Source organism: Pristis pectinata, chromosome 26 (genome assembly GCF_009764475.1).
Source record: "Pristis pectinata isolate sPriPec2 chromosome 26, sPriPec2.1.pri, whole genome shotgun sequence".
Lineage (NCBI taxonomy): Eukaryota > Metazoa > Chordata > Chondrichthyes > Rhinopristiformes > Pristidae > Pristis > Pristis pectinata.
Window position 1 is genome coordinate 24,703,381 of NC_067430.1, and position 14,190 is coordinate 24,717,570.

At 46.7% G+C, this 14,190-nt stretch overlaps 1 protein-coding gene across 1 annotated transcript in view; it reads left to right on the forward strand.

The window, feature by feature from the left end:
• Nucleotides 1-7,585: 7,585 nt before the first annotated feature.
• Nucleotides 7,586-14,190, forward strand: part of casz1 (castor zinc finger 1) — a gene marked incomplete at its 5' end in the record, with an annotated part of 111,256 nt that continues 104,651 nt past the window's right edge. The window contains one exon of the mRNA XM_052039503.1: nt 7,586-8,123. Within this exon, the coding sequence (XP_051895463.1) occupies nt 7,586-8,123 (538 nt within the window). The remainder of the gene's footprint in view (nt 8,124-14,190) is intronic.

Below are 14,190 nucleotides of genomic sequence, written 5' to 3' on the forward strand. Positions count from 1 at the left end.
ATACTTTAAAATTTATGTCTTCCAGTTCCTCATAGATTTTTTTTCCCCCAGATGGTTTTTCCAAATGACTGTCCTCTTGCCTCTGACCTTCTGAAACTTAATTCAACTTTACCGAATCAATTGTTTATACAATAGTCCCCGATTTGGAAACAAAGTCAGGAATATTTCAAGATAAAATAAAAATATAAAGGAACCCCTCCCCGGAAGACCCATAACCTCTGTTGTAGGATATATTCCATCAGTAACTACTTTGTACAAGTAGGGAATAATTTCCATTAAGATCTCTAATGTCATTGGACTGTCAACGTACTCTAAACACGCAAACACATCGCTTTTTATATCTAGAGTGAACCTCCATGTGTGACCTACCAATGTATTCTGGGCTTTTAATAGTTTTATTGCAGAAGTGAAATCTTTCAGACCCTGCATGCAACATGTTCATCACACAAGCTGTCATTTTATCAGAGATGAGAGATGGGGAAGGAAGACAATCTCACGACCCACATCTCACTTGCAGGCCCTAAATGTGCAATATGATGGTGCGTGCATTAAGCTGTAAACCCGAAATTCTGTTCCATTGACTTCAATGAAGATTTAGATTCGGGGCACAATATGTAACCACTACTCTATCTCTTGTTGGTACCAATGAACAAGCAGCCTAACCAGCATACATGAGACACAGTGTTCCCTGTCTAACAATGCACCTTAGGAAAAATAATTTCTTCTTATTTCTATACCGTCTAGCATCACCAGGACACACACGAGACATCCTTCTTTCTTTTATAAGGGAATTTGCCAAGCAGCGCCAACTTGAAAGCAAATAATGTGTTGGGTCGAGCAGCATCTGTGAGGCGTAGGGAATTGTCGACATTTCAGGTCGAAACCCTGCATCAGGGCTCAATATGAAACGTCGACAATTCCTCCCCTTCCCCCCCCCCCCCCCCAACGGATGCTGCTCGACCTGCTGAGTTCCGCCAGCAGATTGTTGCTCCAGATTCCAGCATCTGCAGTCCCTGGTGTCTTTAATGAGTGCTGGGCCCTTGCCAGCCAGAATTTGGGCAATTTTACTTCCTGTATGAAATAAAAGCAGAAGGTGGTAGGGATACTCAGGAGGTCAGGCAGCATCCAGGGGGAGAGAAACGGAGTTAATGTGCCATTTGGAAGACTCTTCCTGCGCAAGTTTACAACCAACAGACAGAGGAAACATTCAATTACTGGTCTGGATTGGATTCAAATGGGCAGTGAAGAAGCAGTGTGCTGAGCCAAAGCATAAAAGAATAAGGGTAACCCCAACAGTGTTATTAGGAAGGACCTATTCCCCTTTGTTGTGAGGTGAGTAACCTGGGGAATGTGTTAGATGGTTAGTGAGATGAGGAGAAATATTTTCATCTGGAGGGTAGTGAGGTCAAAAACTCACTCCCTGAAAGAGTGGAGAAGGGAGAAATCTCACCACATTAAAGATGTAAAAGCAGAAAATGCTGGAGATACTTAACAGGCCACGTGGCTTCTGCAGAGAGAGAGAGAAACAGAGTTAACATTTCAGGTCGATGACCTATCTCTCACCACAGATGCTGCCTGACTTGCTGAGTACCTCCAGCACTTTCTACTTTTATTTCAGATTTCCAGCAAACGTTCCTGCTTTTAGGAAATGCCTTCATGAATGCTCGAAGAGTGTAACCCCCAGGATTACACGCTGAGGGCCGACAGTGGATCCAAGATGGCTAGTTCTTTCCCCGCCAGCCTCAACCTTTCCCCAACAGCCGCCTTCTGTGCTGAAGTGCTTTCAAGATTCCGCGGTTGTCTATTCTCCCCCCCAAAGGACTGCCTCGTGTTGATGGTCAACAGTTGCAAAGCTGTGAAGGAAAAACATCTTCACCTCCAGCCGTCGGTTGATTAGATTTGAAGTCACGTCCCCTCGTGCAACGTAGGTCAAGTGATCCATTCATTCCCTGGGCTGGCCCAGGGAAGGCAGTGAGTGCAGATCTGCTCGTTCTCCATCATGTTCACCCCTCCTGTGCCTTTTTTGTTCAAGAGAATGAAATCTCCTTGAACAAAAATTCCTGTGGTCTTTACAAAGTATTCCTCTTTTCACTGGATTATAACTGGTTAATAGTTTATTACTGTGCAATTGTATTTCCCAACAGCTGCTTTTATTTCATTTTATAATTAAAAAAACGTGTTGTCTCTGCGTATTAACTAACCTCCCTGAATTGTTTCAAATGCTTGGTTAGCTGCTTATGGCTGTCTCTCTGTGTGAGTGGGAGCTTGTGTGTGTTGTGCTGCTCAAAGTTCACAGCTGTTAATTATAGCTGGATTATTTTTGCAAAAAGGTTATCAGTTTCAGTTTATTTTCGTCTATTCACATTGAGGGGCAAGAACAAAACATCAAAACTGCAGGGCAATAGATTGAAGAGTGCACACTGACCCCTGTATACCCTGGGTACTGTGAGGATTCAGAGTGGGCTCCTGCTACCAGTAATGCCTCAATAAAATTTGATGCTGGGTTATTGACAGAAAGATATTAAAGCAAAATTCAGTCCTAATTGTGGTTTTCCATATCAATATATAGAGCAGGATTGTGCCATTAAGCTCTGATTTCAACAAGCTAATAGGATGAGGGCCAACTCAGCAGAATAAGTGCTGGCTGTGTTTACAAACACTCAGTTTAAATACAATAAGTCACAGAAGGAGACTATTTGGCCCATTGAGCCCATGCTGGCTTCTTTTCAATAACAATCCAGTTCGTATCTCTCCCCAGTATCGCCACAGTTATCTGTCCTTATACAATTCCTTTTTGAAAGCTGTAATTGATTCTGCTTCTCCCATTCTTCTGGACAATTCATTCCGGAACTTCTCACTGCTGGAAAACCTTTTTCCTCACATGGTCCTTTTGGCAATCAAATTGATCAGCTAATGATTTGACAGCCATTTGGTTTTCAGCTCTTCAGCCAATGATTTCAGTTCTCCTTTATTCAAGCTGTCCTGATCTTTCCATAAGATCTCCTCTCAACCCACAGAGAACAACCTGATCCTCCCCAGATCCCACCTCTGCTAAATCTCTTCTGCACCCACTCAAGGGCCTTCCTAAGGTGTCGTGACCAGAACTGGATGTAAACTCCAGTTAAGAATGAACGGAGATTTATAAGAACCTGTAAATGACCCTGTATTAGGAGTGGTCACTCAAGATTTTTTGAGAAAAGTACCATTCCTTTGATTCTTCAACATTTCCTTTCCATTTTCTTCACTTGCTGAAGAGTCGCTTGTCTCTGTGAGGGCAGCAACATTTACATAATGCCTTTAACCTACTGATGCATCCTAAGTTGTTTCACTGGAACATAATTAATCAAAGACTCACCTCCTAAGGAGGAGACATGAGGGCTGATGACCAAAGCTCTGGTCCATCGGGTGTCTTGGAGGAGAGAGGGAGCGGAGGGGGTAGGGGGTGGGGCAGAGAGGTTGAGGGAGGAACATGGATCGGATCAATTTGGTGCACGAGTAAAGGTCTACTTTTGATTAAAGTTGGAGAATTGTTGCGTGTTGAATTGCGGGCATAGAATGAAGGCAAAGCCCTTCCCCAGAGCCAGGAGGTGCAAAGGCAACATGCCAACCCTTCCCGTCAGCCAGAACACTGCGGCCCAGGCCGAAGCCACACCGTCCCACCCTTGTGACCTCCACCAGCTGCCCAATCAGCAACACTTTGATTTTAAAAGCCCTGCCTCTCTTCAAGGCCCCCCTCTGGCGCCGTTCTTCTTCTCCAACCCTTCTACAGTGGGCGGCGCAGTGGTGCAACAGTTAGTGTCTCCCCCTCAAAGCTCCACTGACCCAGGTTCCATCTTCGCCGCCGGTGCTGCTCGTGCGGAGCTTGCACGTTCTCCTCGTGACCACGTGGGATTCCTTTCTGGTTTCCTCCCACATCCCAAAAAATGTGCTGGTTGGTTAATTGACTGCTGTAAACTAACGGAGTGTAGGTTGGTGGCCAAAGGATCAGAGGGGAATGGGTGGACATCTGAGAGGGAGTAAGTTGCAGGATTACTCAGAAATTAGAGCAGGAAGGGGATGGATGGGATTGTTCTCTGATAGGGGCTATCATGGAGACTAGTGGCTGAATGGCCTCCTTCTGTGTCATTATAAGTAGTGGCCTCTTGAGCACTTGCTCCACTATTGGCAGCAGTGCCTTCACCCACCAAAGCCCAAGCTCTCAAATTCCCTGCCTAAATCTCTGCACCTCCTTTAACTTGCTGCTTGTAACCCAACTCCTATGAGCAAGTTTTCTTTGGTCATTTGCCCGAATATCTCCTTACATGGCCCAGTCTCAGTTTCTGTTTCTCAGAGCTGTGGGACTTCTTACCACACTGTGCTGTTACCTATCTTCTATCTTTGACAAAGTGAATTGAAGGTTTCAGAAATCTAGAAGTAGTTAGATTTGGGAATAAGCGAGATAATATAACAAGCATTGTTGTTAACATGCAGCCCAGAGACACTATGAACATTCATTCTAAGTGTCATGTAAAATAGAAGTTAGATTGCTCAGCATTACGCCCATATCCCTGGATGATCAGGCACTCTTAGCTCCATCACAGATCTCCAGGAGGACAGAACAAAATGCTTCACGGATGTTCTCAAAATCTCCTCCAAAACACGTAACCTCCCCATCGTCCCATCAAACTCCCTATCCTGTGCACTCAAATATGCAGGAGCATCCAGAAAACTATTGAGTGCCTGGAATGTGTATGATGGAAAGAACGCACATCCTCCCAAACTGCCCATCCACCGAGAACCCTTAGGTTCTCAAACCGACCTGCACAACCGGCGGCACGGTAGCATGGCCGTTAGCGTGACGCTATTACAGCGCCAGCGACTGGGATTCAATTCCCTCCACTGTCTGTAAGGAGTTTGTACGTTGTCCCCGTGACTGTGTGGGTTTCCTCCGGGTGCGCCGGTTTCCTCCCACATTCCAAAGACATACGGGTTAGTAGATTAATGTGGGTGTAATTGAGTGGCGCGGGCTCGTTGGGCAGGAAGGGCCTGTTACCACGCTGTATAAATTTAAAACAACTCTAATTCTACCTCAGTAATAGGGGCCACCTCTTGCACTACCAGGGTTGTGTCTTTGTTTTGCATTAATGTCTTGTTTTTGCACAGTCTTTTTTCTCTCTCTCTTCCCCATCTTGCATAATTTATGTATAATTTATGTATAATTTATATTCTATGTGTTGTCTGTACCTATGTTGCTGTGATGCTGCTGTAAGCAGGTTTTCATTGTACCGTGCACAGGACAATAAACTCAACTTGACTTGACCCCATCAAGCACCTCCTGCCCCACCTGTGGCATAGTCTGTGGGAACCATGCAGACTTCATCAGTCACTTCAAACCCACAGAACTAGACTGGGGATGGGTCAAACTTGATCCCAAGAATTGCCTAAGGAGAAGAGGTGGAAGAGGGTAACTCTTCACAGTAGGAGCACCTTCTGCACAGACTTCACAAACACAGTCACGTTATTGCTCAAAGCAACCAGAACACTGCCCTTCCCATGATACCTGGTCAGCAGAGGTTAAGTATGATCCATCTGAATTGGTCACAAAGTAAATAGAATCACAAATGCCCCCAGAGTAATAGCTCCAAAAGCAAAATTCTGCCAGTGGTGAAAATGCCAGAGGTTCTCAACAACTGTGGAGAGAGACGCAGGGTTAAAGGTTCAGGGCAATGATCTTTCATGAGAGAGTAATTGTACCTCTGCATTTCCATGGTCACTGGTAATCTTATAAGCTCTGTATATTGCAGAGCAGCATGAAACAATGGAAACCATATTCAAGTTATTGGACTTTTGGAATAAATCATCTGGTTACCTGCCACTTTCTGCACCCAATCCCTGCTCCCTCTCCTCAGCCTCCTGGAATGAGAAGTTCAACTTAAACATGAGGAAGAACTCCTCAGCCTTTGTCCCAATACTGTTTATCAGTTTCTGATCATGCTTCCATAGCTCCCGGTTTCATCTCTGGACCCCTTTTGTTCCTTTCCTTGTCGCATTACATCCCTCCCTTGCTGTGTTACTGCTTTCATCAGTTATTCTCTGCTACTTTCCACCCAATCACTGGGCTTCTCAAATGCTCTCCCCTCCCCTCCCCACCTCTCTCAGTCTCATCTCTGACTGATTCCAGTTCTGATAAAGGTCAGCGACTAGAAGCACGAACCCTGCTTCTGTCTCCACAGTTGCTGCCTGACCTGCTGAGTATCCACAACCATTCCTTTTAGTGTGTCTGGTTTGTAGTAGCTGCAGAACTTCACTATTGAGCTGTCCTATTGCACTCAGGTATGTTCCGTTCCCTATGATATCAACAGATCATTCCAACATCTATCATCATCACACATTTTACGCTGGGCCTATAGTTCCACATTTCTCCAACATATTTTAAGGATGTTGTATTTCTTATATATGATTTACTTTAGTAATCTGTACCACATCAATGCACTCTGTACTAACCCAATGTAACTGCACTGTGTAATGAATTGACCTGTACAATCGGTATGTAAGACAAGTTTTTCACTGTAACTCGGTACAAGTGACAATAATAAACCAATACCAATACCAATAATCAAACTACACCATCATTGGAATTGGAATTGGTTTATTATTGGTACAGTGAAAAACTTGTTTTGAATACCATTCATACAGATCAATTCATCACATGGTGCATTAAGGTAATACAAAGTAAAACAATATAGAATGTAGAGTAAAGTGTCACAGCTACAGAGAAGTGCAGTGCAGGTAGACAATAAGGTACAATGTAGATTGTGAGGTCAGGAGTCCATCTTATGATACTAGGGGACCGTTCAATAGTCTTATAACCGCGGGATAGAAGCTGTCCTTGAGCCTGGTGGTACGTGCTTTCAGGCTTTCGTATCTTCTGCCTGATGGGAGAGGGGAGAAGAGAGAATGTCCGGGGTGGGTGGGGGTCTTTGATTATACTGGCTGCTTCACCGAGGCAGAGTCCATGGAGAGGAGGCTGGTGTCGGTGACGCGCTGAGCTGTGTCCAGAACCCTCTGCAGTTTCTTGCGGTCCCAGGCAGAGCAGTTGCTGACCATCATTGTGTGGGTACCACAGTAATTAAATCTGGTGTTTTCCATTTTCCATTCCTTCGTACAGAAAGAGGCCATTCAACCCACCAAGTCTACACTGGCTCTCTGCAGAGCAATCCCACTCCCCTGCTCTTTCCCTGTGGCTCCCTCTCCAATTTCCTTTTGAAAATTCTCATGGACTTGTTTCCACAGCCTTTAATTTGCAGTAAGTTCAAGATTAGAAGCACCTTGCTACATAACTAAGTTAATCCTTACATACCCCACTGTATCTTTTCCCCATTACTTTATATCCAGGTCCCTCGGTCCTTGAACCATCTGCTAGTGGGAGCAGCATCTCTCTGTTGACTCTATGTATTTACTCCACCTGTCTCTTTGATAGAAGCGAATACAGTTGTTAATTTGCCTGGCTCGGTGGAAATTGCACTGTGATATTTATAATGCTTTTTGCTTCTGTTTATAATCTTTTCCCGGTGACCCCCTCCTCCCCTTGGAAGTGGAATGAAATTCAGGCATTGAGAGCACCTCGGGAAAACCCAGGATGGCTGCCAAGCGGAAGGGTGGCCTCAAACTGAACGCTATCTGCGCCAAGCTCAGTCGGCAGGTGGTCTACGACAGTGCGGCGGAGCAGGCCGAGCCCGACCACAAACTACAGGAGAGTTACCAGGCCGACGGACTGCCGCACAGCAAGCAGGAAGGGGAGGCTGAGCGGCCCGACGGACCGCACCGCATCCAGAAGCTGGAGGAGGACAAGAAGAGGCGGGAGGCGATAGAGAAGTGGGTGAACGGGGAGTACACGGACGAGCACGGCGACCGCGGCGAGGAACGGCTAATAAAGACAGGCGATGGGAACTTCCTGCCCTCTGAAGGGGTGTACATGCTTCAGCCCAAAGGTTGCAGTGAAGAGGAGGACAATGACGGGGCTCAGGAATCTCTCGACGGCAGCTACATGGACGATCGAGATTCAGAGGACGTGGGACCGAAAGAAGAAGGCTACAATTCTTCCAGTGAGGCCAGCATAAGGCAACACAGCATTGCTTCTTCAGGTGAGTTAGACGTCCCCTGAAATAATCAGTACATTGTGGATTCATGGAACAACACACAAGATGCTGGAGGAACTCAGCAGGTCAGGCAGCACCTATAGAACATAGAACACTACAGCACAGTACAGGCCCTTTGGCCCACAGTGTTGTGCTGACATTTTATCCTGCTCTAAGATCTACCTAACCCTTCCCTCCCACATAGCCCTCCATTTCTCTATCATTCATGTGTCTATCTAAGAGTCTCTTAAATGTCCCTAATGTATCTGCCCCCACAACCTCTGCCGGCAGTGCGTTCCACACACCCACCACTCTCGGTGAAAAAACTTACCCCTGACATCCCCCTTATAGCTTCCTCCAATCACCTTAAAATTATGTCCCCTCATGTTAGCCATTGTCGCCCTGGGAAAAAGCACTGGGCAATGGACGGTCGACATTTCAGGTCGAGACCCCTCATGTGGACTCAACCCGCAATCCAGACAAACAGTCTTGACCCGAAACGTCGACTGTCCATTTCCCTCCACAGATGCTGCCTGACCCGCTGAGTTCCTCCAGCATCTTGTGTGTTGTTCCAGATTCCAGCATCTGCAGTCTCTTGTGGATTCATAATACATTGACTGTTTTGCTCAGACTTTTCCATGAGGGGGAATTTAGCCTAGCTTGTCAATTGAAAGAAAAAGTAAGAAAAATCCCAATTGTACACCAAAAAATACCCATAATTTATACATTTCTTCCCATTATTGTGAGAAATATTGAGAATGAGAACTTAGTTCTCTGCTAGTCTGCCAATCTAAATGAGAATTGCAATCACGGCTCTGTGTTGAAAACCTCTTCAGTTCTGTTGAAACCAAGAGCTGCTGTTGTACAAAACCAAGTTTTCCTCTGCCAAATCTCTCAAGGATTAAAGCATGGCGTCAAGCAAAGATGTGCAACTCGTGCATAAGGCTGGATGGTGGGTATCTTTGGAAGGGGAAAGTAATCAGCTCTTGCAGTGGTGGTGAGGAGCACAGGTCACAGCATGCTGACCCCTCCCGGGGTTTGTCATTGCCGTTCTGGAATGTATAAAGATGGAGATATGAAGTGTCGTTTGTTATCACATTAGAGGAAAATGTGCATTTAATGGCTTCAATTATAGACGGAGCCTGGCCTGCCCTTCATGAAGGAATTTGCAGACTTTAAGTGCAAAGATTAGGGTACTTCACTCAATGCTTCAGTGACACTATCCACTGAACTGGCTTCTGATATCGAAATCTGGAATTATCTAAAGCCAGGGGATGACATCATCGGGAAGAAATATGATAAGGTCAAAACATTTTTACACTATTTTTAAAGTAAGATTATCTGACACTCTGTCAGAACAAATTATTCTTGCTGAATTCAAGCCTTATGAGGCCATGATTCTTACACACTTCAGACTCCTTCGACCTGTGCACCCCAGGCCTTGTGTCCCATGAACGGATCTTTGGTTATTTTGGAAAGATAGTCACTCAACACATCCTACAGAGCAGAGAGGCCAGACTTTCCGCAACCCTGTGTGTCTACGTTGTGCTTGACGTGCTCGGAGATATGAGCAGTGTTACTGGGTGTTCCACTGCGTAAATCTTCTCTCTCTGCACCAATCCCCTTCATTCAGCCTCCCACCTTTAAATTTTCCCCTCCTGAGCATCTTTTCTGCAGACACACAGTGTCCTGCTAACCCCTCACATTGACTTGGCACTGTTAGCTTGCTAGAAGTACACCTCAGTATTCCCTCGAGGGCTGCACGTGGCCACTCCTCAGACAGACTGAGCGAGTGTCTGAAGTTTTCTGCTGGTGGGTGTGGCTCCCCACCGAGGGGGCAGGGCTGGGTGGTTTCTTCCATAACCCAAACACCTTTCGTTACAACACCCAGCACTATTGGAGCATGGAGGTCAATCTTTGCACTGCAAGCTCCCACAAGCAACAATGTGGTCACAACCAGGCAACCTGTTGACTCAGAGACAGGTCCCCGGGGATAAATCTTCTACTTTTCATTAAAATCTCACCACCAAATCCTTTGCGAGAGGGACTGACACCTCAGCAGAGAAATGGCAGCTCTGAGAATTCAGCTCCCCCCCCGGTACTGCACTGGAATATCAGCCCAGAACATCCTGACTCTGGGCCAAGTGTATGACCCACTGAACCACAGCTGAAAGTTAGAGAGAGGGAGGAATGACAGCCACCATTTGGGCTCTGTGTGCTGTTTTGTGCAGCTGCTGATGTTTAAGAGATTCGTGGAACCATTCCACCTGTGCCAGCTGACGGTGGGGTGACATTATCCTTAATCCATCAAATGTTTTAATTCAAGGGGACTTTGGTGTGATTGAACAGTTTGAAATTCCAGTCAATAACTGGAATTTGATTTGAACCACTTTTGATTTGAACAATTTACAGAGAGACCTGTTTAAAATCCATGGGCTGACTTGAAATCTTTAACAGATCCCCATCCTCAGACGGTTTTAGGGTGAGAAGGTCCTTGTGGTTCCTGCTTCCCCCGATTTCCCCGAGACTCGTTCGACGTCCCCGACTCTGGTGTCGCAAAAGCTGCCCACTCCTGGCGTGAGATCAGCAAGTGGAAGCCTCACCGATTTGTTAGTTATTCCTTGTATCCTGAACTGCTGCAAAATGCAGTGATGGACTGTGACAGCTGTCACGTTCGATCAGTCTCTCTCCCCCTTCCTTCCAGTTGCTCCTTATAAGCCAGCGAGCTTGAGCCTGAAATTCCTGCTCAAAAAAACCATGCGCACATCTTCCAGAATATTTTCACCAATATTCCCGGCAAGTGCCTGGGGTTGGGCAGACCTGAGCAGTCAACATAGAACATAGAACAGTACAGCACAGCAACAGGCCCTTCGGCCCTCAATATTGTGCCAAACTAATTAAGCTAGTGACACCTAATCCCTTCTGCCTGCACATGTTCCATATCCCCCCATTTTCTGCATATCCATGTGCCTATCTAAGAGCCTCTTAAATGCCTCTATCATATCTGCCTCCACCACCACCCCTGGCAGCACATTCCAGGCACCCACCGCTCTCTGTGTAAAAAAACTTGCCCCGCAAATCTCCTTTGAAATTGCCTCCTCTTACCTTAAATCTAGTGTTAACCATTTCAACCCTGGGAAAAAGATACCGGCTGTCTACTTTATCTATGCCTCTCATAATCTTATAAACTTCTATCAGGTCTCCCCTCAGCCTCCACCGCTCCAGAGAAAACAACCCAAGTTTGTCTAACCTCTCCTTTGCTATAGAAAACGTCCTTTCAAATTGGCACACTTGCGGTGGCTCAAATAGATTCCTCTACCGATAGTCCCCCTGCCTGCCTCCACTTGTCTGTCCCGGTTTTCCACTGGAGCAAGAGCTCTGGTGAGGAGAGTGGGCTTCCCAGGATACTTATGTTCAAAGCAGCCAGTGGGCGTCAGGTCAGCCCCAGTGATATCCTTACTCAGTGGTCACAGACCATACATGGACGGCACAGTGGCTCAGCGGGTAGAGCCACTGCCTTGCAGTGCTGGAGATCCGGGTTCAATCCTGACTTTGGGTGCTGTCTGTGTGAAGTTTGCACCTTCCCCCTGTGACCGTGTAGGTTTACTCCGGGTGCTCCGGTTTCCTCCAACATTCCAAAGACGTGCGGGTTGGTAGGTTAATTGGCCGTTGTAAGTTGCCCCTGGTGTGTAGGTGAGGGGTAGAAACTGGGGGGGGGGGGGGGGTTTGAAGAGAATAGAAACATAGAACATAGAAAAACCTACAGCACAGTTCAGGCCCTTCGGCCCACAAAGCTATGCTGAACATGTCCCCACCCGAGAAATTACTAGGCTTACCCATAGCCCTCTATTTTTCTCATCTCCATGTACCTAACCAACAGTCTCTTAAAAGACCCTATCGTATCCGCCTCCACCACCGTTACCGGCAGCCCATTCCACACACTCACCACTCTCTGAGTAAAAAACTTACCCCTGGCATCTCCTCTATACCTACTCCCCAGCACCTTAAACCTATGTCCTCTTGTGGCTACCATTTCAGCCCTGGGGAAAAGCCTCTGACTATCCACCCGATCAATGCCTCTCATCATCTTATACACCTCCATCAGGTCTGCCCTCATCCTCCGTTGCACCAAGGAGAAAAGGCCGAGTTCCCTCAACCTGCTTTCATAAGGCATGCTCTGCATTCCAGGCAGCATCCTTTTAAGTCTCCTCTGCACCCTTTCTATAGCTTCTACATCCTTCCTGTAGTGAGGCGACCAGAACAGAGCACAGTACTCCAAGTGGGGTCTGACCAGGGTCCTATATAGCTGCAACAATACCTCCCTACTCCTAAATTCAATTCCACAATTGATGAAGGACAATACACCACATGCCTTCACAGAGTCAACCTGCACAGCCACTTTGAGCGTCCTATGGACTTGGACCCCAAGATCCCTCTGATCCTCCACACTGCCAAGAGTCCTACCATTAATACTATATTCTGCCATCATATTTGACCTACCAAAATGAACCACTTCACACTTATCTGGGTTGAACTGCATCTGCCACTTCTCAGCCCAACTTTGCATCCTATCTATGTCCCGCTGTAACCTCTGACAGCCTTCTATACTATCCACAACATATCCAACCTTTGTGTCATCCGCAAACTTACTAACCCATCCCTCCACTTCCTCATCCAGGTCATTTATAAAAATCATAAAGAGTAAGGGTCCCAGAACAGATCCCTGAGGTATACCACTGGTCACCGACCTCCACTCAGAATACGACCCTTCAACAACCAGTCTTTGCCTTCTGTAGCCAGCCAGTTCTGGATCCACATTGCAATGTCCCCTTGGATCCCACGCCTCCTTACTTTCTCAATAAGTCTTGCATGAGGTACCTTATCAAACGCCTTGCTGAAATCCATATACACTACATCTACTGCTCTCCCTTCATTGATGTGTTTAGTCACATCCTCAAAAAAAGTGTGGGGAGAATAAAAAGGGATTAGTGTAGGATTAGTGTACATGGGTGGTTGATGGTCGGCACAGACTCAGTGGGCCGAATGGCCTGTTTCCCTGCTGGTTCTCTTGATCTGGGGGTAGAAGTCCTGAACAGTTCCTCACCTTCTCAACACACGGACATAAATTGGCCTCTCCATTCTCCCCACTGAGACTACACCAGCAACGTCCTCAAAGCAGCTCGGAGCCAACAAAGCAAGGTCCACTTAACCATTAAAGTAACAGGTTTGATTGTACGTGGCACTTTTCACATCCCCCAAATCACTGCAGTTGATTTTTTTGACATAGAAGCCATCTTGTATACAGGAAGCTCCCACATCCCAAAGGTATTGGCCAGGTATGGTAAAGCCCTGATAACCTGGCTCCCTTGGGATGTTGGTGGTGCTGCATTAGAACCTTTTCCGACTGTTGGATCCCACTCCTATTAATATCCAAACACTCTTTTATTTTTTCCACATGTTACACACAGTATGTTACACTGTCCAGTGAGCCCAGTCAGTTTAAAGGGAGCAGGAAATATTCAGGTGCTCTGGACCCTGGCTCAGGCCACAGTCCTGCCCCTTTTCCCGACCCCTGGTATTCCAGATCCTGAATCTGGCTCCGGCTACACACCCGGCCCACAGTCCAGATCCCAACCCAGGCTCCGGGTTCACTCCGGTATCCCACCCCTGCCTGCACACCCCTCTTGCACTCTGGACCCCCGGCTCCTATTCCAGACTGGCAGGTGAGCTAGATGTCAGACCATCAGAATTTCCAAACAATCCTTTGCGGAATTATCAGAGTTTTACTGTAATCTGCTTTCAGTGGTATTAAATGAGGGATAAGTATTGGTCAGAGCACTAAGAACTCTCCCATTCCTCTTCAAAGCAGTGGGATCCAGCTACAAGAGCAGGCAAAGCCTCCCATTGGGTCTCCTCTGTAAAACAGCACCTGTGGCAGTGCTGCACTCCCTCAGTGCTGCTCACAAGGAACTAAACCCTGACTCTGTCTCAGAAGCCAGCTAAACCCCACTGAGCTGTAACCAATACTCAGTGCAATGAACAGCATGACACCTCATGCCTCTTACCCAGATGG